The sequence below is a fragment of the Chaetodon trifascialis genome, chromosome 2 (genome assembly GCF_039877785.1).
Source record: "Chaetodon trifascialis isolate fChaTrf1 chromosome 2, fChaTrf1.hap1, whole genome shotgun sequence".
Classification (NCBI taxonomy): domain Eukaryota; kingdom Metazoa; phylum Chordata; class Actinopteri; order Chaetodontiformes; family Chaetodontidae; genus Chaetodon; species Chaetodon trifascialis.
In genome coordinates, this window is record NC_092057.1 from 12521966 (window position 1) to 12545122 (window position 23157).

The 23157-nt window shown below is 39.4% G+C and overlaps 1 protein-coding gene across 2 annotated transcripts in view; it reads right to left on the reverse strand.

Moving 5' to 3' along the window:
- The window catches only part of ctnna2 (catenin (cadherin-associated protein), alpha 2), a 315779-nt gene that overhangs the window by 260239 nt on the left and 32383 nt on the right, over positions 1 to 23157 (reverse strand). The window contains exon 1 of one of the 2 annotated variants that reach the window (XM_070971240.1): positions 17840 to 17965. The exons of the other annotated variant lie outside the window; for it this stretch is intronic. Coding sequence (XP_070827341.1) covers positions 17840 to 17854 — 15 coding nt within the window. The 5' untranslated portion in view covers positions 17855 to 17965. Of the gene's footprint in view, positions 1 to 17839; positions 17966 to 23157 lie in introns of those variants that run through there. 2 annotated transcript variants of the gene reach the window in all.

Genomic DNA, 23157 nt, shown 5'->3' on the forward strand with positions numbered 1-23157 from the left:
CGCAGTATCATTGTCTGAGCTCCATAACGAAAAAAAAGGACCTGTCTCAGACAAGCACTGTGCCTCAAAGAAAGCACAAAATAATGAGAAACTGGCATGCTCGCTAAAAGCTTTAAGCTAAACAGAAATCACATAGCACACTCAAGAAGATGCAAGCCTCGGGGTTGAGAAATATCTGTTAAGCACTTGGAGACAATCAGTACATGCACTTTTGGCTTTTTTCCACAAAAATAACGAGAGAAAATAAAATGGTTTGAAACTATGCTTGTTACTTATACTGAGCTATAATGAAAGTATCATTATCACCAAACCGACCAGGATCACCTCCTCTGAAAGAGAAAATCTGACTTTGCAAGTAATTAACAGAAAGCTATGAAACAAGCAATTCATTGAACTCAGTCAGCCTACAGGATGGGCAGCAGAAGCGCAGCAATCACTGGCTGCCTGTCAATAATTCATTAACGGGTGGAATTATTTCTGCTGCTTGTACGTCGGTCACACCTTTGCTGGACATAATGACACGCGTCTGTTTGAGCCAACAAGGAGGCATGCAGACACAATTGCTCATTACACACTTCAGTCAGAGTTTGCTGTAGGAGTATCAGTCTGACTGCAGCTGAACTTGCACAATGGGGTGATATGATTCATTTGTGAAATATATCAGAGGTTTTCACTCTGAAAAGGTGCTAAGAGCAAAGTTATGTCCTGTCTAGGCTGCATTACTTAAGGGCTTCTAGACTGGAACAAAAACTTTAATGATGTATGTCGCTGCTCATGATGGATCCAGGAATAGTAGCGCTGATATAAAACCAAGTTAACCTTTTCAGTCATTATGCTTTTTAAAGTATTTCGGTCTGAAAGGTAATTCATAATTTAATAACATTATTTTTAGAATCTGCTGTGACAACCAACTTTGATACATCTGTTTACCATCAACTCATCCGTTCCACATCACCTTACACAGCTCAAGGAGAGCTCATTATGAAGTGCAACGGTGTGTTTCTTTCAATCTAAGTTTGCTGAATCAATAGCTCATCATTACATTTACACATGAAAGCACACACAAACTCTCTCCTCCTCACACACTGAGGCACAGTCACATGCTGGCTGGCCACATAAAGGCGTAGATCCACCACCCGCGACAGACACACGAGCAAACAAGCACAATCCATCAAACGCATTCACACAAATAAAGGCAAGCTCCCTATTCTTTCGAGGTCTACCTGACAGACCATATTATGAATCTTTGTGATTGTAGTTCAGCAAATAAATCAACAGTACACTTATGTGTCCAGGCTGATTCAAAAGTGGCTAGCGATGCTGAAATCTCTGTCCATGCAGGTTCTTAATCATTATGTTACAATAGCCTGCTCCATACATGTGATTATCACTGACATTTTATTATGCCAAAACCCACGACAGTCTTTCATAAAGCTTGTCTTGGCTTTGTGATACACCTGGTAATGAGGAAGTACTTGTTTCTGATTGGCTGTCAGGTGTCTTTTTACAGTAAATTACCACAAATAAATGCAGCTGGTTAAATCACTTATCAAAGTCTGTATGTTACCTTTCGTACTGCCTCATTCAATGTTAATAATCAATTGTCACTATTGAAATAAACCTAGCAACTGGCTGAAAAACACTTTGTGTGTCTTCATGCACGAAACAATAGATAAGGTCTCTTCATGGCCTTCTTCGACCCAGCGTGATTCATCTGAATACTTTATTGTGTGCTGTCACCTGCTTATCTCTTGCTACAGTTCACAGTGTTGCTTTCCTAAAGTCATGGGCAGCCAGTCAACGAGAAGAAAGGCAGTGAAGGATCTGCAATACTTTACACAGAGTAGATCATTAGTCTGCAGATCATCTTAAATGCACCGCAGAACAAGAACATCATTTTCATCTGTGTGTGGTTGCATGTTTGATATGTTTTCATCAGTGATTACGCTGTGTTTCCCATTAACTCCCATTAAAGTTCATTGTTTAGGAGTAGTGACTGGGGAGACCATGGAAAGCTCCTGACTACATTGCAGTGTTAATGAAAACACAATTTGATTTGTTTAACACTGTGCACAGAAGCAATAACATCATGTGGGGAAAGTTTTTGCAGTGCACCTGGTCCTTTAAAATGGTACTATATTCTTTAGCCATTCTTCAGTCGAGCAGAGCAGTAATTGGGGCTAATGATATCCATGAGTTGGCTGCCCATACCATTACACAGCAGATCCACTGCCAACAGCCGGCAATGGACAATGTGGATTAGAGGCAGCAATGTAATATGTCTGTAGGAATAGGGATGAAAGACAAGTCACTGAACCTCATGACAGTTTTCAATAGCTTGATGCTAACAGTTTTTTGTTCATTATACCAGCTCACTGGAGGTGTAACCTGATAACCCAACATGTAGCCTGGTGTGACTGTTTTTGAATTACCTGTGCATTATTTTTTTAAATAAAAAGGGCTAAAATTCACGCTTTTTGAGAGAGTCTAGGCATTAATTCAACTCCCTATGGCCCCAGAGTTTCTCCGGCTATAGTCCTGTGGCACATACATTATAAAGTAACAAAAGCAAAAGGAATTGTAGGCCGAGACGACTGCAAAGTTTGAATGCTGTCCGTTGTAGCTGATACCTTCTTCAAATGTGTTAGCTTAGAGATTAGTGCTCGAGTGTTGAGCTTTCTCTTTTATCTTGGTTAATAGGATCTTTAACTTCTGTGTCTACATAATATCATTTGTAAGTCTTCCATGGAACAGAAGAACATCGTAAGCTATGGGTCTGCATGATTCATCTTCACTTCAAATGCTCATGTATTCATTAACAGAGAGCTGGGCTGCGGAATACACAGAGATAAGGCTACTGCATGTGTCATGTACCATAGCTTTCCACAGGGACTGACTCAGTCAAGACAAAGCCTGTTGACGTTTTGTTCTGCAACAGTGACTTACAAAGCTTGATGTATATTTAATTACGCCCGCAATAACTTCACAGTACGCACTGAGGCTGATCCAATTTATCTACCTTCATACAGATTTAACTGTGCTGTTTTTATGAAAACATCTTGCCGTCTCTGCACGCACATGTCGTGCTGAATATCCCCAGAATGAGTGGATGGACAAAATAAAATCAAAATTTCATGGAAATTGACTTCATCTTTGAAAACAGTTGCAAATTGATACGAATGTGTATTGTCACCATTTGTCACAGCAGACATTTTGGCTCGTTTTAGTAGGAAAAGCACAGGTGTTACTAATAACATTAACAATGGCTCTGTTTTATTCAAGCGTCCCGATAAGCTATTACAGTGTGACAGTCAGCCAGCATGCACAATACCAGATTCCTGAAGCCACGCCAGTTATCACTTAATTTTATTTTTCATATCTGCACTTTTCATGAAAGACAATGACACTTTCTACTGCTGGTCTACAGTATTTGGTCATTTTCAACTGGTGACTGCTGTTTCTCTTTTGTCAGGATTATCCAGACAAACTTTTCTGCCCACCGTCCCGAAACCGGCCCAAGAAACAATATAACTGTCCCAGAGTGACAATAAACCATCCCAAAATCAAAATGTTTTCTTCACTTAGCTTTTATTATCTATAGCTGTTAGTCAAAAGCTACAAATTTGACCTTTGTGTTCCTGTGAACAGAAACTCTTACTCCTGCTGTGTGCTTAGCACCATTACTTGTTAGCTCCGTTGGCCAAATACAGCCTTGGACTCTGCTGCCCACTGGCTTCAAACAGTTAACAGACAGCGTCATAGTTGTCGTAGGTCTTGTGCTGAGTAGCCAGCTAGTGATGAACAGCATAGCAGGACGCACTCCATTTTAATCAAAGTTCTAAATACATACAAAAAAAAATCCCTTCCGTCTCAGAGGCGTGCCGGAGAGGATCTCTGTTGGTCCCAAACACATTTTCTACGATCCCTGGGACGACAGGCGCCATTGGTTTCAAGCCCTGCTCTTTGTCATTGCGGTTTGTCTACATTTAGAATGCGCTGTCATGATTGCCAAGAGCAGCCCGCTTAACATATTAATGACTAATAGCAATGCAGAAGAAATTTGGAAACCAAACTGACAGTGAACATAACATAACTCACCTTTGTAGCAGTGTCTATAATTGTTACTTTAGAATTATCTTAATTTTCTTCTTGAGGGTCTTGTTGACCGTCACATACTGTGTCGTATTACTGCAGCTTAATTTACTGGCTATACTTTTTGAAGGCAGAAGGCTGAACAGATACAGTACAAGCAAGAAGAGGCTGCTGCGTACCTCCAGAAGCATAGACGGAGAACTAATTTGAAGGACCTACATAAATGGGCAGCAGAGTTTACACTGATGAGATGAAGCGTGGAAATCAGATTTAACAAACATCCCTGGGAGGGACAAACATTGCAGAGAGGAAAGACAGTGCTTTTCTTTCAGGCTGAATGAGGTTACATTTTGAGGTCCTTAGACACAACAGATTTTTACTGTGGTCACTCAGGCATCCAGGTTTAATCATTGTCACTTCCACGGAGACACAGCATATGACAAATAGTCTGGCTGTTTAACTTTGCAGCACTGACAGCCATCAAGTTCATACACAGCCAATCACAAAAACAGAATGCTGCAACATGATGTAACCCACAACACTGCGAGTAATGAATGTTAGAAAGATAATAGCAGGACTCCCAAAAGACACATGCTCACAAACACAACCATGCCACCTTAAAAACAGTGTAAATGACAAGTATATTTGCTTGTAACATTTTAATAAATGTGAGTTAAATTTGTTTTTCAACAATGTATAATAGATAAACCCATTTACTTTGTGAATGACTAACCAGTTTGAAAAAGAGGATCTGAATAAATAAATACCATAAATTTAGGAAGGGACTAAGTAAACATTGCAAATAAAATTCAGGGTATCTCTATCGCTGTTGACTTGGTATTGAGCGTGATTAATTAATCAAGATTATGTGAAATACTTTTCGTAAACTATTATATAGCTTAAATCATCTGCAGGACCTCAAACACAGACCTTCACTTATTCCCTGTTTGGGGGAGGATGCAGCCATTAAAGGCGAGAGCAGTATGGGATCCCACCTGTTCTCTCACACAGCCACAAGGCCAAAAGTCGTGCAGTGAAGTCAAACAATAAATGGTGTCGTAAAGCTGCGCTGTGCGTGTCATGACTTTAACACAAAGGAGTCAGAATCCTTCAATACCTACCGCAAGCACAAAATAAGAGCTGAGCAGAAATCGAGTGGATACTCTGGGGAAGGAAGTAGAAACAAAAGTCGGTGGGCCACAGTAATATTTGCTTAGTGCATCCAAATATGGACTAATACAAAACAAAATAAATTCAGTGTATAGGAAAGGCAGCCTTGCCCTTTTCTGCCAGCTTGTAATTGGCCCTGGGCAAGCCCATTTATCGTGTGTATTAGCAGCACTGCTTGGACTTTATGCAAGACTGCAATGGGGTTATTTCCATACACCCACAAGTTATGGCATTCTTTCAGCCTTAGTCCTGACCACTGACACACCACAAGTTTTACTATGTACACTACAGTCATAAACAACCCCGATTCCAAAAAACCTGGGACGTTGTGCAAAAAAACATTAACCGAATGTGATAATTTGCTAATCCTTTTTGACATGCACTGAATTGAAAATAGTACAAAGACAACATATTTAATGTCTGCCTCATCAGCTTCATTGATTTTTTGTAAAAATCTGCTTATTCTGAATTTGATGCAGCAACATGTTTCAAGTCCTGCTCGATCAGGACTCGCAAGGGTACGAATGAGTTAACGGGCTTGTCACTATTACTTAAGTCAATTACACAATTGGCTTTCACTAAGCATATAAAAATATTAGCCAGCGAGCACAGTCTTTGCGATAGCGTGGAGATGAAATTGTAGAGGTCCGATCAGCAGATTTAGAATGGCAGGACTAGACATACATTAGTGGTGAGAAGGAAAAAGGTTCAAAGAGAGGCAATGGGAAATTATGAGGGCGGCCCATCTGCACAGATGCTGCAACAGTATAAAATATTTAATTCTTAGCCAACTAAAGAGGGAGACTCCTGTCTGGTTGCGTTCTGCCTGATGAGGGGGGGATTAAAATGTCTGTGCAAACAGTTCTTGAGGGTGAAAAGAGACACACTGAACAGTTTGGCTCATTATGTTGTTATGGCCTTGACCGCATGGGTCAGCCACACAGCATTATCAGTAAATGGTGCTTTTACAGCATGCTGTGTTACATACAGTGGTTCTCCAGGGAGCAGATGTAAACACAATAAATATACACAAAAACATGCTTATGCTATTGCATTTCAATGTGGAAACTGGTATATATTTGCATACCCCCTGTTCACAAGGTTTTCTAGAACAAGCCGAGCATGATATGGGAAGTAGAAGCGGACATAAATAAAGTATAAGGCGAGAGACCAAGTCAAAGTGAATAATGATTATTTTTCATAAGCCCAAATTAATTACTTTTTGTCTAACGCACATTATAAATGTTGTTTTAATGACTGTATATCCTTTATTGTAAAAAGTTGGCTCCAACATTAATGCTATAATCAACCTAACTTCTGGTGACGATGATGAGAAATGAGATACAGTAGGTATGATTAATTCCTTTTCAACAGTACTTGTGCCATAAAAAGTGCTTTGCTTTGCACAAGGATGGTTGCTCTGGCGCGGTTGGGCACATACTGGTGTTAACAGGGATATCTCATGGCATGAGTGCACAGGTATTTAGCTGACAGCCCACAAAAAAGCTTTTAATCTTTACAAACAAAAAATCTATAACAACTGGCAGCTGGACACATTCAGAAGTTGTCATGCTACCGACTACAAATAAATATTTCTAGCCAAATATTGACATGGTAAATGTCGGACGAAACGCATGTGGACAGCTGATTACTGTGAATGTGGATAACAAGCTATTCCTGGGTCAGTGCTCTCCCCTAGGAACATTTCCAGATGTTCCCAAAGATTGATTGTACAAGGAGGGAGATGCACGCAATGAACACAGAGAGATATCAAGACACGGTCACCAGGCAAGAAACACACGGGACCACAGAGGCGCAGTAAGAACAGATCCACAAAAAATGATTAGCCATTCTCAAGCAGACAAAAGAACACATTTGGCCTGCACTCTCATGCTGATTTGGGTGGGAGGAAAGATGATCATGATGTAGAAAAATAGGGGGAATAATAAGGGGAAAATCACATCTACAAACAGTAGATGAGCTTGTAGAACTCATTAAAAAAAAATCCAGCATTTATTTTTTTCATTTTCATGCTATGGACACTTAAAATAATAATATATATGGTCAGCCACAGCAGAAGACTTCAGCTGTCACACATTTGTCCTGTGCTGAGTTAAAACTCTCTGCTCTGAAATATTGTAAATTCTTAAAACACATGGTGGAAAACAAGCTTAGCTGGATTCAACTAGTTTGCGGGACCATCTTTCTAGCCGTTTCCATCCTCCATCCAACCATGTCCAACTCCATTTATTTCTCACACCTTTGTCATCAGCAGTCATGTCTCTGTCAGAATTCATTAGATTAGCCCCCACTCTAAATCCTACTCAAGTATGCAGGATTTTACGCTGCAAATGGACACTGGCTGCTGATTGGTTAACAAATATTTGTGTATCATTTCATCTTCATCATCTGGAATGCTGTGCTGGGATGATACTGAATGAAACTCATCCCAAAAGCAAAAAACATTTCAAGTTAATATCACTGCCTATGCATGCAGATTTATTTTATTTATCTAAAATGGACATACAAATCCAGAGTTACCTTGGACAATGCTAAGCCCTATGCTATTTAACAGAATCAGACAATGTTTGATTTCTGTCTTTCTTAAAAGCAGCAAGATATAAAAGTATTTCCACCGGCCTGCAACACTGAGACTTAGACAGCTGACAGGTAATGCATAAGTGATTATGCTGCGGCAGTGGTGAAGCTAACCTTCCTTCAGGTCTAAGGAGTTGTTGTGCCTTGCCCTCCCATTTTATTGCTGATCAATAGTATTAAATGCCATGCGGCCTTTCCTCTCCAGAGCACTGGCCAGTGGACTCTCCACTCAGTAGTAAATCCCTGTGGCTCTGCGTAGCCATTCAATTTTCCGCCTTCAGCCCCTGCGACTCGCATCCAACGGATGAGTGATGCACTTTAACTGCTGAACATTAGGGAAAGGCGTGTGCATGTGTGTGCTCATGTATCCAGCTACACACATGCATGATCATGCACACCCATACACAGCTGCTGAGGGATTTTGTTAGCCTTTGGCACCCTCCTGCAGTGAGTGTTACACTGTACATTATGCTCCCTGTTAAATAATTGATGTGGTCATTTATGCCCATGTGTAAGGTGGATAATGTGTGCAAAAGCTCAGGGGACAAAAGCAAGAGGGGGTCCTCTGCATTCTTCCAAGTGGGTGAATCAGTCACCTGGCTGTGAGAAGGACAGTATAGAAACCAGTTTGCAAAAGGTGGCTGCTGTGATGGCTTCAGGCCATGTTACACACTGTGTGTTCACCAAGTGTGTCGCATTAGACACTACTGAGTGCTTAATCCCCAGCAAACTGCACATCCATTTGCACAAAAACTGCATAAAGTCAAAACAAACAAACAAATGCAGAGAGCTACATACACTTGTACATTTGCATTTAAGGAAAAATATGCAAAGGTGTATTTCCACATATATTTTCCCAAAGATGTGAACTGTAACTGGCATGTGCACCTGCAACAACACTTCAGCCATGCTCCCACAGAGCTGCATATAGAAATATATCTTAGAATTTTTAGACCGAAGACTGTGTTCTCTTTGTATCACACCCTGTTATTGAATATATCTCCTGACGTTAACAAGGGCTGAATTGAAAAGCAGTGAGGCTTAGTGAGCATTAAAATTGGTACCTGAAAGGGTTTTTGGGTAGCAAAGAGGAAGGGGTTTAGCAGGAAGTGTCACATGGCTCATGTCAAGTTCTGACATTGCCAATCACGCAGGATGCTCGCTGGCAACAATATCCTCATAAAACCTGCTGAAAGCATGCTTAGTTTTAAAGCCTCAAGGTGACTGTTGGAGAAGAACTGTGTCTTACAATGACACAAAATATACCACTGGTTGTCCAACATTTTCATCTTTTTTTGGGTAATTTGTCCTACTGAATAGATTTTTAGCAAACGGTCAGGTTTTTTTTATTCTTTCTTTCATCCAGACTCTGCATCTCCACTGATTTTCTGCACAAGAATATATTAGGTCTCACATTACTTACTCTTAAGTTACAAACAGTCATGAAATGTAACAAATAGCAGCAATAAAACATGTTTCGGTAGAAAAGCAGAACCAGTGGAATCAATGACGTTATCTGCAATAATGATTCACACATTCTGCAAGGTGAACTTCTAAGAACAGCATTCATTCATTCTGCTTTGCGAGTGGAATAGACTTTCAGTCTCCCCATAATATTTCCTCATTAGTAACCCTCTTAGCCCATGTTCCTATACTCTGTTTGATCCTCCCACTCCTTCATTATCATTCTCACCACAGACGTCTTTTTGCTATCACTGAGGTTACTTAATTCATTTCTGAGGCATGACAGGACACTTTGATACATAGTTGATAAAGCTAGACAGAGTAGGTCAATAAATTCTAGTAACATTTTTCAGCTGGACATGCTTTAAGCCACTTGATGTTTTGTAAGGACAATTTTGCACCCATTTGAAAATCACTGCACATCTTCCACAAAGCCCTATGCAGTAGCCAAACTCTGGATCCAAGTAGCAGCTGGGGCACATTGTTCTCTGTAGAGAGAATTACAAGCATACCTTGGAAAAAAGGTGAGAAAAAAGGAAAATTCAACTTGTTTGGATGCCAAGGACTATCTAAAAATACCATTCATCTAGTGTGTGAAAAAATGCAATGATTAGTCCATGAGGAACGAATCTAAGTTTTGTTAAATTTGCCTATTTCTTCGGTAAAAATGCCAATGAGTCCTCATTTGACTTGGGTTTAATTTTCGCATGATATGCCTTGAGGTTTTCACATAATCTTCACAACTAATGTCAGAATATATGCCATCCGATGTGCTGTTCACTTCAAAGACAAACCACATAAAAGCTTTCTCAAATCTCGTTCTGAAATGGCTTCAAGTGTGAGAAAAAAGAAATCAGTGCAGCAATCCACAGAAAACGTGGCTTCAAGGAGAGTGTGAGACTCTAAAAGTACAATAAGGTTTGGACTTTGGATGACATGATGCGGTTTTAGCAACAGAGGACGTGTATACCAGCAGTACTATATGCACAACGGCTTTGCATCCCAAGCAGCAGGCCACCTCCAGTAAGTGACTCAAAGGACTTAAAACTCTACTGGCATTCTCTGCATGTGATCCCCCACTCTGACCTTCATTTCCACTCCACAACTCCACAAGGCTAGTAGTAATCCACTTATATTTGTTCGTCAACATGTCCCTCCCACAAGAAACTGTTAACAAGGTGAACCGTAATCTCTGTCAGGGAAGCCAAAAGACCTGTGACGATGTCCACCATGTAGCTGAAGGCTTTCCAATTTCCTTTATCAACATGCTTGCTGATTATATGGAGATGCCCACAGCAAATTCTGCTGCACCATAACCCCACCACACACGGAGGATGATGAATGATCATCCAAGACCCACGCTTCGTGAGTCACAACTTTGGCTGTCTTAGGTTACGTTGCAGCAAACTTGACCTTTGATTTCACAGATTCCTAAATCACTTCCACATTTTGAGCATTATGAAGATAACGTGGGTTGCCTTGGAGGTGCAACACACTGGAGTTCAGTTTATCATGTGTGTTGAAGTCCCTGTGTCTGACAGCCTATGTTAAGCTGTGATAAACCTATACATTATAGTGCAGTCAATTTAATGATACGAAATTTCATCAGTAAAAAACCTGGTCATCTGTCCTCACTGTGCGTGTAGGTGCACAGCTGAGCAGTAAGCCAGACACACTTCTAATAAAGGTAGAAGTTGGCCTTTGTAGTTTCTCCTGGAAGCAACTTTGAAACTGTGAAAACACTATTGGACAATAATGAACTGATTTGTCATAACAAATCAGAAAAACAAGGAGATATCACACGCAATGGTCAGACCAATTGCACTGTAGCACTGGGTTAATGCAATAACAAGGAAAGCATATACTCAAAAGTTTAGACTGCATACTACACATACTGTATATAGTCTACAAGTATAAAAGTAAACAGTTGATCAGTAAAGTAATGGTTAGTTACACTGATCAGCTACAACTTTAACCACCTGCCTAATATTGTGTAGGTCCCCTCTGACCCATCAAGGCATGGATATGGTGCCTCCAGAGGTCCAATAGTCAGGATGATGCAATGTGTTTGCTATATTCCTCTCCGTAAGGCAGGTGACTGTGGTAGTTCAGACCATGATTCCATCTATGCATGCCACTGGAACACATTTACATAACTCCACAAACTTGGCCATATGTCCAATGTGGGTTATTAGCTAGATGTAAAGGGGGTTTATGTTTGTCGATAATGTTTACTCCATAAAATTGTGCTTTATGGTCAACAATCTACTTTGGAGGATTATTTGTTGCAGTAGTTCAAGAACTCAAGCATCATGACAGACTAGAATTTGATATCCAGGGTTACTTTCAATCATCTAGTCCACAATGTGCAAAGATATAATATTTACCAAAAAATTAAGGTAATTACTGGGTCCAATTCTATATAACTGAAGTGATGCAGTGTCCATACAGAATTAGACAATGATGGACTACAGGGAGCCGAAGCAATATTTTGATATTGAACACTAATTAAAGTAAATACAAAGCTCAGCAGTGAGACAGAAGTGAGATAAAATTGGAAGGAGAGCTGTAGACCAGCAGCTGAGCTCGCCAAGTAAATTATTCATGTAAAGAGGCTTGTTTTGTGGTTTTCTGAATTCTGTAAAATAATAAGACAGTGTGCATCAAGTTAACCCTGTTTTATAGGTCATAGGGGAAGAGGATGGGTGTCTGGCATAAAGTAAAAAAATTTAAAAAGCACACATACACAAAGTATATCAGGATGGTTAGAAAAACAGACAGATTTTTGGCTCTTCAGTCTCATTTAGTTGAAATCTGTACTGATCTTGCCCCCAGTCAAATATACAAACAGGCAGAATCTCAGATAATCTGTCTGCTTCTTTCCCTTTCATCCTCTTCCTCTCTCTGCATTCTTACGCACACATAACAGAACAGTGGGGGGAAGACCCCTGCTGCCTCACTGTCACAGTCCTTTGAAAATCTCAAAAGGATCAGTTGTATTCCACTTCTCTGCTCAGCATCTTCACAGCATCGACTGTGTGGCATTATGTCACAGTCTTATCAGTCCAGGGCACCACAACTGTAAAAAAGTATGTGTTTGTGTTGTTTTACACAATATCTGATGAGGCATAACTGCATGGGCACACAAGTGGTTTGTAAATGTATCGTAGTAACCTGTAAAAACAATGTCCTGGTTCACAGATTGTCAAACATTACAAGGCATGCAGTAGTGACCTTGGTCTCTGCTCTGCTGTTCCCACAGCTCTGACATGAGACAGGCAGTATTCAATAATGAATACAGAAACAGTCTCTCTGTCTCTCTCACTGAATAAAAAATGCTTTAAACAGAAAGTTTTTCTTGTAGGAGGAATAAGTGCTTTTGACATGGTAAATTCTAAAACTATATCAAGAAGTATTGTGAAAATTACAGCCTTGAGAGCTCTAACTGAAAAGAGATGAAGTGAAAGAAACCCAGGGTAAAAATGTTTAATGATAGCTGCTATTCAGTTTGATTCAGCTTCTTTTAAAACACCAAAAATAGGGGTTTTGATGGAACGGTAGATTAATCTATACATTTCATGTGCATAATTGGTGTTTTCGAAGCAACTGACAACTTCTGCCAAACTGAAAAGACAAAAGCTTCAGTGTTTGTGAAGGTTATAAAATGTAGGAGTTTGCAGGCTTTTGCTTTGTCTCTTAAAGAAAGAAATGCTTTCCTCTTGTCTCTGACAATAAAAGCAAATTGTTTAGTGATTGCTTGGTATGAGCTGTACTTTAGCCTTGATGGTCCTATCACTTTGAAGATGACAGACGGTTCAGACTATGTTTTCTCATCAGTAACTTTATAATGCAGCCTCATATGTATGGATCGCGCAAGCAAGGTCTTGCGACATCACAGCAATGTGATATTCTTCAACCACCCAAGGCTGTTCTGATACAGTTATGCTTGAAGATCATAGTTGAATTTACTCAGCTGAATATAAGCATAAGGATATACACACATTCAACAACACATCACACTTGGCGAATCACAGGTGAAATTCCATCTAGCTGCTTCAGTTTCAGGGTCCTGTACTGTGCACGCTGGCTCACTGTCACGGCTTAACGGGACACTTGAATAAAACGTCATTAATGTCATTATGAACACCTGTCAAAATGTGTGATATCAGTGTTATTTATAAGCTTGTGTTAAATGTCACTTTCAATCAACTGGACAAAAAAGCTACAGCATCCAAATCTTGAGTTGAATTTTTCATTTAGGTTGTTGCTGTCTTAATTTATATGATATCAATTAGTTATTAAAAATTTGAAAAGTGCCTTATTGTTTGTATAGAGAAAAGTCAGGCTGAATTCTGACTAGACAGCATACTGGTTGGTTGAGTTTGTGCTTGTGAAAATAATGCTAAACAGGTGTGTTTTGTATTTCTAAGGCAGTCTGTTCTGATGGGGTGTATTTGTCTTTGGTAGAAAAGCAGAGAGAGCGTGGACAACCAGCATCTGTGCATGGCTGCTGTTCAGAACCCTGCGGCAAGCCATATGCTGACATAGCAAGGTGTCAGAAGATACAGCCCGAAGACAGATGAAAGCGTGTTTCACAAGATCCAGCACTGACCCCAAGGCCCTGGCAGAGGTAATGAGAAGACAGAGGCTAACAGGGGGCACTCTGTATAATGACACCGCTGTCATCCTTATCACACGACTATGTAAGAATAAAGTATTACTTACTATATCATCACCTTTCTCTGGTCATCTGTTTAAATGCACTGTGTTTGTGCGTGTGTGTGTGTTAGTTGATATTTCTGTGTCTACAGAAAGGAGAGTGGCAGAGCACTGACACAGCCCCAATACTATATGCAGCAAAGGCAAACAAAATAAGAGAAAACAGGCCCTGTTTACACCTGGCATTAACATGCGTTTTGGGTGATCCGATTACACGGCTACATTCGCAATCATTTGTGCTTTCCTAAATTTGCCATTAAATGTAGTACGTTAAGTTGTTTCTTTCATTGTTTGTTGCAGCATTGGCGTGCAATACCAGCCAGTCTCCCACTCAGTGTCTGAAATGCATCTTAACCTGCCAACATTTAGCAGCCAGCTCTGATCACATCATCTGCACAAAATTTATGAAAGAACAACATTTTATTGAAATTAAATCAAATTCTTAATTATTTGGATCTTTGTGTAAATTCAGCAAATGTTACGCATTAAGTCATTTCTTTCTTTGAATTAAAAACAGGTTTGCTACTCCTGTTAACACACCACATCAGTTAATAATAGCAAGGCGTCTGGTATTTACCAAAGGAAATAATGTATGTTTATTTGCATACAGAGCTGCTATGGATTTGATCACAAGTGAGCCCTCAAGAAGCAAGAGGAGACGCATTGTAATGCCAGGTGTGAACTGATGTACTAATAACTGTCCAATTGTGACCTGACCACCCAAGAAACACATTAATGCCAGGTGTAAGCAACCTCACAGTTTAACTGAGAAATGAACACACTGGCCAGCTGCAGTCGTTTCAGTTATTATGTAAGGGTGAAGACTGATATACTGATATACATACCACAGAAATACAAATAGAAGGTTCAACACGCTTTGAGTCCAATCCAAGTATGATACAGCTGAGCTTTTGAACACTAGACCTTCACATTTGCAAAGGTCTGACAAAAAGGAATCATGCAAGTACTCATGGCAAGTGCAGTTCACTAGATATAAGAGAAAACATAGTCCTAGAAAATAGACATAAAATCTTACAACATTTAAAGTAAAACTGAGAGTACATTTTCAACCTCAAATAGTTTCTCACTACACTGTCACCCTATACAACATTAGCAAGTGGTGTCGTGTAAGTAATATCCGTACATCATTTATAAAATATATAACTTTCATGTTATTTAAGTCAATCAAATACATTTACATGTCAAGTTGAGGCCAATGTTCAGGAAAGATAATGACAAATGGCAAAAGATACAGTGGTCTAAAATCTGTGTCTCCTGCCCAACACAAGTGTTTATATGTGTATATGTGTTTATATGTCATGTGTATTCATGTCACTATGAGCCAAAAACGCATATATATATATATATATATATATATATATATATATATATATATAAAAGGCAAAGATAAATGCTAAACATTCTCAGGGGAGCAGGTGTGTGAGTCACCAGAAACATCTCAGAACCGAGTTATTGTTGCGATCATCATGTGATGCAGGAGGACCAAATGAGGCAACAAATGCGTCACATGCATTGCATAATGACACCGAAAATAGTGTAGAGCAGAGTGTTATTTTATTCATGGTGCTTGCATGTTAAATCAACATAGATTTAAAGGACCAGTGTGTAAGATTTAAGGGGACCTATTGGCAAAAATGGAAATGTGTTTAAATTTGTGTATAATCGCCTGAAAATAAGAAGCGTGCTTTCATGACCTGTAGGTTCTCCTAGACAGCTGGAAAGGGAGGGGCAGGCAAGGGGTATTCAGTTGGTTGTGTATGTATGTATGTATGTATGTATGTATGTATGTATGTATGTATGTAACCTCACTCCAATATGCCACTAAATCCTACACACTGGACTTTTAAGTTTCACCGACAATATGATTTATGTTTTAGGGTGGATTTCGCATGATGGTGATCTCAAGATTAAAAATTCAACCCTTTCAGTCATGTAAGTATTACACCATATTTGTTATTATGGAAAACAAAATCTTGGAAAATTAAACCATACTTTGGCGAGATATCACTGTTTTTCCAGCTGTCCAATTCATTTCCCTGCCTCTCCGTTCACACTTAAATTAAGGATTGCTTCCTGTAACATGGCAAGTGTCCGATGAATAGCATGCCAGGAAGCAGGGGTTCCAGACTGCCTTTGAACATCACCGCTTCTCAAAGGGTTCAAAGCCTCTTAGAAATTCTGTCCTCCAAATTCAAACAAGGGATATAAAAGGGTATGAAGAGTGGAGGACTTCACATCTCCAAATCCAGTTTTTCCCCTTCTTTTTCAGTACTTAGCTTTCAAACATGAAGAGGAAGACGTGCTAGATCCATTGCTTCAATACATCCGAGACCCAGACAATACTTGACACTATCTGAAAATGGCATGACTGCAATAGATGTTGTTTCTAGGCCATAATCATTAAATTAAATCAGAAACTATTCTGTTCTTTCCTAAAAAGTAAGATGCTATCGTTTTTGACAAGCTGACTCTGTACAGTGTAAATTAGGACTATTCTCCAAACTCGGTTCATCTTCAGTAGCAGTGCCCAAAATGACCCAACTTTGAGAGCTTCTGTTCTGTGGTTTCAATGAGAAGTATAGCATTCCTTCTTGCCTCCAAAAAGTGTCTGTTTGAGGTCCAGGCTTCCTCCTTTTCCACTAGCTTAATGGATTATGACAGTGATGCAGCGTGAAGCCTTAATCCCCTTGCCGCCGTCGTCTCCCCTCCCTTTATGTTAAGCCCCTCGACTAGAGAGTGCATGTGCGTATGTGTGTCAGGTGCCAATACTAGGAGCCAAATGTTGGCTTTGCATGATATACAAAAACAAAGGGGGTTAAAGCATACACTGCTGACAGTCAACTCTGCCTTTCAGGTGCCCTGCTAGCCTGTTACCAAGCTGTGAAGTTAAATATGACAAGAAAAAAGCTTTCAAGTTAAAAACTGAGAAAACTAAGAGAAGGGTAAGGATATATCCACCTTTGTCCCACGGACCCCAAAACCCAGACAAATCAATAATTCATGTAAATACTGACAAGCAGCAACACATACAGCACTTTACTCATGTTATGCTGTCTGTCAATTCACTATATTTGGTAACCTCATGCTTTCATTTAGTGCTTGAAAGCAGGACTTGTTCCTAAAGGCCTTCATTATCAACCCAGTGTTCGCTTTTACCGTTGTGACAATGAAAGAGAACCAAAGACCTGGAGTGGCTGCAGATTTATCAGTGTATACACACAGTTTAGAATTGTTATTCACATCTGAAAAACTTTATGCAGTGCTGGACCAGAATTGGTTGTGCATGTAGAGGAGACCACCTTCCAGCTCTGTTGAGACACAGAACTAATACATAAGAGATGGCCTCTGCTATCAAACATTCATTAAGAGATGCCTGAGGCTCCAGAAGACGTTTCGCCTCTCATCCAAAAGGCTTGTTCAGTTTTAACTGACTCGTGGGGAGTCCCAGGCATTTATCCTCTCACAGGGTCATTCATACCTTTGAGGTCATTGAGGTCACATGTAAGTCACTGACACACCCAGCCATCATCATAGGGTCACATGACCCTAACAACTCCCAAGGTGTGAATGATCCTGCAAGAGGATAAATGCCCACCAGTCAGTTAGAACTGCAGAAGCCTTTTGGATGAGAGGAGAAACATCTTCAAGAACCTCACGCAAGTCCAGCTGCTTTTGTAAAGAGCTTTGAAGTACCATGACCTGGATAAATGAGAATCTTCAAAGACATTCATTAAGAGAAACTAGTTGCACTGACGAGGTTGGCATGAGTACTCACCATGAATGAATCCATGTTAGAGTATCAAAAGCAACCAGGTGAAACAGAAGCCCCTAAAGGAAGAAACCCTAACTAGGACATGTCTTGATAGCTCTCTCTGGTCTGGCAAAGCAGACAGTCAAGTGCAACAAGAGAGGCTCTTCTCTGCCTCACATGGAGGCAGAATGTCCACGGCCAAACATCCCAATGGTGGAAATCCCGTCCAAGAGGCGGAATTAGGGCGGAGAGATCAGGGGGTAAATCCACTTTGTTTTGTACAAGTGGTACTCGTGTCATGTTTTAACCCTGTAAGAGCTAAAACTTTTTCTTTGGGGATTACCAGATATGTCAGGCTGACAGATTAAAGATGACATAAAGGCAGCATATAAAATAATAAACGGAAAATTGATAGTGCACTTACACCAACAGTGGATAAAAAAAGTATGGCTAGAGTATTCATCTTGTTTGCTAAATGGAAAACATCAGACAAGACTTTTTATTGAGCATCAATATAATCTAATTGGCATGTATGTAAATGACCTTTAATATGATTGGTGGTTATTGTTTTCTTTTGTTTTGTTTTGTTTTTGTTCATCTTACCAGTGTTTCATGAAAGTTAGATCAATATTTGTCCATTAAGATATTTATTGTGAAGGCGGGGGAAAAAAAAATAAACAGCACTGTAGACGGGAAGTGCTTTAAGCTCGGCGTAAGAGCATCTAACGTTAAAATAAGGATATTTTATTAGTTTAGCACCTGGCTGATAAAGGCAGAAGGTCATAACTTCATTTCATGCTATGTTTAATGTTAAGTTATATTGTGGTATTCTTTTGTAGCTTTGAAGAGTTTTATGCTCGTGTCTTTTGGCTATCAAGATTACTAACTTACGGCTGTACTAGCATCATTACATGCATTTCTATTGTTCTAAAAGGCAGATATTTTGGGGTGTGCAGGAATTGTGAAATCTATGTTTAGATAATTTGTTTTGAGTTAAAATGTTTAACTTTAGCACTCTATCAGAGATTGTCATAGTGGTCAAAAGGTGATAATTTCATGATTGAAACATAAATAAAAGTTTTTCCTCGCCACTGTCGCCAAGTGCTTGCTCATGGGGGAATTGTTGGAATTCTCTGTAGATAAAAGAGCTTGGTCTGTACCAGCTCTATATGGAAAGTGTTCTGAGACAACTTCTGTTGTGATTTGGCGCTATACAAATAAAATTGAATTGAAAAAATTGAATTGAATTAAATATAAATAAATATGCTATTATAGTTTTGTTACATTTTTGCAAAGCTATACTGTAAAAGGCTGTTATCATATGTGGGAGGATGGTAACAATTTGTTTGCTTCTTCCATAGATCTTCTCATGAATAAAACTTTGTGAACCATCAGTTGAATAGTTCGACCATCAGTCAGCTGGGAATGCTACAACGTACATAACAATAACGAGAAATCAAATTCAAAGACTAACTGTAAAAGAGAGCCATAGCTGCTGCATCCAACTGCATAATAATTAAACAGCCTCAGCACACAAAGACCTTTGACAGTAATTAGTCATTATGCAGTATTCCAAATTCAGACTGCAGATTCATCTTGAATAAAATTTATCCACAATTTCAAGGCCGAAGAAAACAGACAATAATTGTTAGAGTCAGGAGTGTTTTATGGCAGAAGATGATAGTCTTTGCAAGACTCTCTTTGAGAAATGGAAAGCAAAATGAGTATTTGAATTGCATCCTTTGGGCTTTCCTTAAAATTAATTAAATAAAGGGCCAATAGTTGATCAGTAGATCAGTGATGAAAGACACACTCAGATCTTTACTTAAGTGAAAGTACAAATACAACAATGTAAAAAGTACAATCAAAATAATAGTACTCATTCTGCAGAAAAGTGGCCACTGTGAGCGATATATTATGACATGTAAGCAGCATTTCACTGATGTGGCTGGTCAAGTTAGAGGTAGAACTCTACTTTATATACAGTGGTGGCTTCCTACCTACTGGTCAGGCCCCTCAAAAGGTTCACAACATAAATCAGAGGTGTTGTGTAATAATTAGTGCGGTAGGAAAAAAGAAAAAAAAGTTCTGCTACAGAAATCTGTATAATTTTTTCTGGCTTTCTCTAATCTATGCTTTAAAAAATATTGGGGAAATATCTCTTTGGTGGAACTGCCAACAACAACAGGACAACTCCTTTTGACTAGCTCATTAAAAGAATTCTGCTGGCTGTCTCCGTTTTTTGGAATTGGGATATTTATAGTTGTTCTTGTCAGTCGTTCTTCGAAAGTAAATAACAAGTTAAGATGACGTGGAATGAGTGAGCAAGAAGTGAAAGCAAAGACTAAATAAACGAACACAGCAATGAAAAGATAAAAAACATAGATTCAACGTTTGTGAGGGAGGGAGACAGAGAGAGGCAGATAAAGAGAAAAACTCTTCTCTCTTCTCTGATAAAATCAGGTTTGACAGTAGACATACAAGCTTTGATAAAGCCTTGATACACCTCTCACCCTGAATATTTGGGTTGGAGAGTTTTTACCTCATTAGTAGCTCCTGCTGTGAGACGATTACAGTGGGCAAACTACATGATGCGAGAGTTGCAAGTTCTGGGATCAGCACACTTTAACACAGGACAAATCCAAATCAACTGTATCAGCAGGACAAGCCCCAAGACACATGGAATGGCTGGTTAATGGTCAATGTCAGTACACAATAATAAACTGACATGGAGTCACTGTTAGCCTATACAGCAGACACAGTGAGTCCATTTTTAAACTGAGTTCAAAATGTCTGTTTGTCATGTGCAACATGTGCAATGATGCATAACTAATGTGACACAATTTATTTGGCAGCTTGATTTGTTTATTAAAAAGTTCAATCTTTATCATTTAGATTGTTCAGATACACCCACGTGCACAAGTATGCCAAAAATGTTAAATAATGTGACAATAATGTAATACTGCCTTTACAGTTCCGATAATTAAAACAAACATTGTTAAGTATTTACTGACTTCATTTCAGATTCATTGAACTGTATTCTACACTAGGCCATATAATGATGAGGCTGTCTGTTTCAGACAAACATGCGTATTATCAACCAGATATTGCTATTACATTCACTGGCAGGAGAGGAATCAGTCCATCAGAAATGTCGGACCAAAGAATGGCGGAACAGCTGTATTTTCTCCTTTCACAAAGAATAGAATGATGTTTCCTACAATAAGGGGAATAAAAGCAAGCAGTGTAAGTCATTTCTTTAACTGCCATATGAAATGTTACCTTCAACCGTCGAGACCATGCGTACACATTACAAATGCCTGACAGGGGTCAGCAGTTGATCCCCATCCCCCAGAAGCCAACACCTATGTCTTCCAAAGTTAAATCTTCGCATTAAAGTTTAATTCAAAAATTCATATTAATATGTACATACAGAAAGACCTCAAGAGCCAGAGGAACACGGCATGAGGGTATCCACTGCCTGCTTGTGAGTGAAGACAGTAAAAGCTGATGTTTCAAATTCTGTCATCATTTTCTGTGGTTATATCAAAGCCTTCCCACTTTTTATGCCCATGTATACCATTCCAGCCAGCTTGTTTCTGCTCTTGGCTCCAACACTCCCACACCAACATACATAAAGTCTAGACTGTAGTAAATGAGGCCCAACTTATAGTGCCTGTTTTTTTTTCCTACCTGCCTCTCAAGGCTACTTCCCTATAATTCTTTCAAAAAATATTGCTATTGCCTGCAGTATAAAAATGTTTACTATATCAGAGGCACGATGCCTTCATACACAGTGATAAAGTAAGCCCCTCAGTATTATTAGCCATGGACTTGCCCAGTACTCTTGCAGGGGTGAGAAAAGCTTGGTCATGATAAATGAGCCTCCTATCTCAAGCAATGTCAGAGTGAGCCTGTTTGTCTAGCCTCCTGAGGCAACGTTTTATTCCGTCCAAAAACACTGAATCATCCAAATTGACAGGAAAAACAATCACAGTGTCTTGTTCATATCCGAAAATGCTTCACACTTCCAAGGCAATTGCAGAAAAGATGAACTACCGTAGTTGGCAATGGCGCTCATTCCCATAGGTGTGCGGTGAATGCATTTTGCCGCAATATCATCTTTGATGCAGCATTTTACTGTTACTGTGCAGTAGATAATGAATGATTATTAACTGTAATATCAATCAAATCAGAAAGGCAACATTCAGATGAAAGGAACAAAGAAAGATACAGATAATTAATTAAAAAGTAGTTATAAGACAAAAACCACAAACTATCTCTGGGTGTTAATCTCAGTATGAAGCAACTGCTTGCAAAACTCCCCTCGATCATAATACTGAAAACATCAGAAAATTATTTCTAGAGTGTGCTGACAAAAGACCCGCATTCTTTATCTTTTGGCTAAATCGATAAGCATTGTGGAGGGAATTTAGACTCACTCAGAATGAAGCTGTCTGAATTAGTTCAGGCATCACTGCTGCAAGAAGAGCAAAGTTGATTTCAATAAAAAGAAATGAAAATGTCAAGGGGAAGACATCCTTTTTGAAATAAAAATGAGTTTGGTGGTCAGCCACATAATTTGTAGCAAGGGCTGTCGGGCATTGCTATAGAAAGGAATAATGATCCCCGTGTTAACAGAGGAAGCTCATCAGGCTTTTGTCCCACTAAGATTAAGCAATTACCTACCTGTCACTTTGATGGCCGCTCATGAGAACAAACACAGGATGTGGCTGACAGACCACTCGCAATGCGAGTCTGACTGGCAACCAGCTGGGTTGGACTTTAACAACTGTCTACCTACAAATCTGGGCTCACCTAAACTCATTTCATTAGGGTCGTTTTGTTCAGATATCTGATGCCAATGCTATTCAAACTAGAGCAATGATGCCAATTGAAAAATGCATATCTGGGTTTTCTTCCAAGCAAACAGTAATGGTGGTGCAGTGGAAGTTTTTATGTAATCCAATTAAAGCAAATAAGCCCAAAACCCATAAAGTTATACAGACGGGGATAAGGAGACGGATGGTGATGTTTGATGGTCGGCAATAATTCATGCTTAGAAATCCAATAAAATGAATCAGGAGTGAGACACTTTCTCAACTTCTGCTCTGATCCAGCCATCTCTTGATGTGCTTTTATTGTATATGCTTTCATATTTTTTATGAACTTGAATTTGTCTATGCAACAGGACAAGCACAAAAGGAGCTGTTTCAGGAAAAAAACAAGCTAGAAAAAAGACAGGCAAGCAAGTCTTGTGCAGTTATGGTGACAAGGATGATTATGAATTGCAGTGAAGCATGTTAGGTTTGTTCAGAGCAGTTTAAAAAAATGCAGCATCA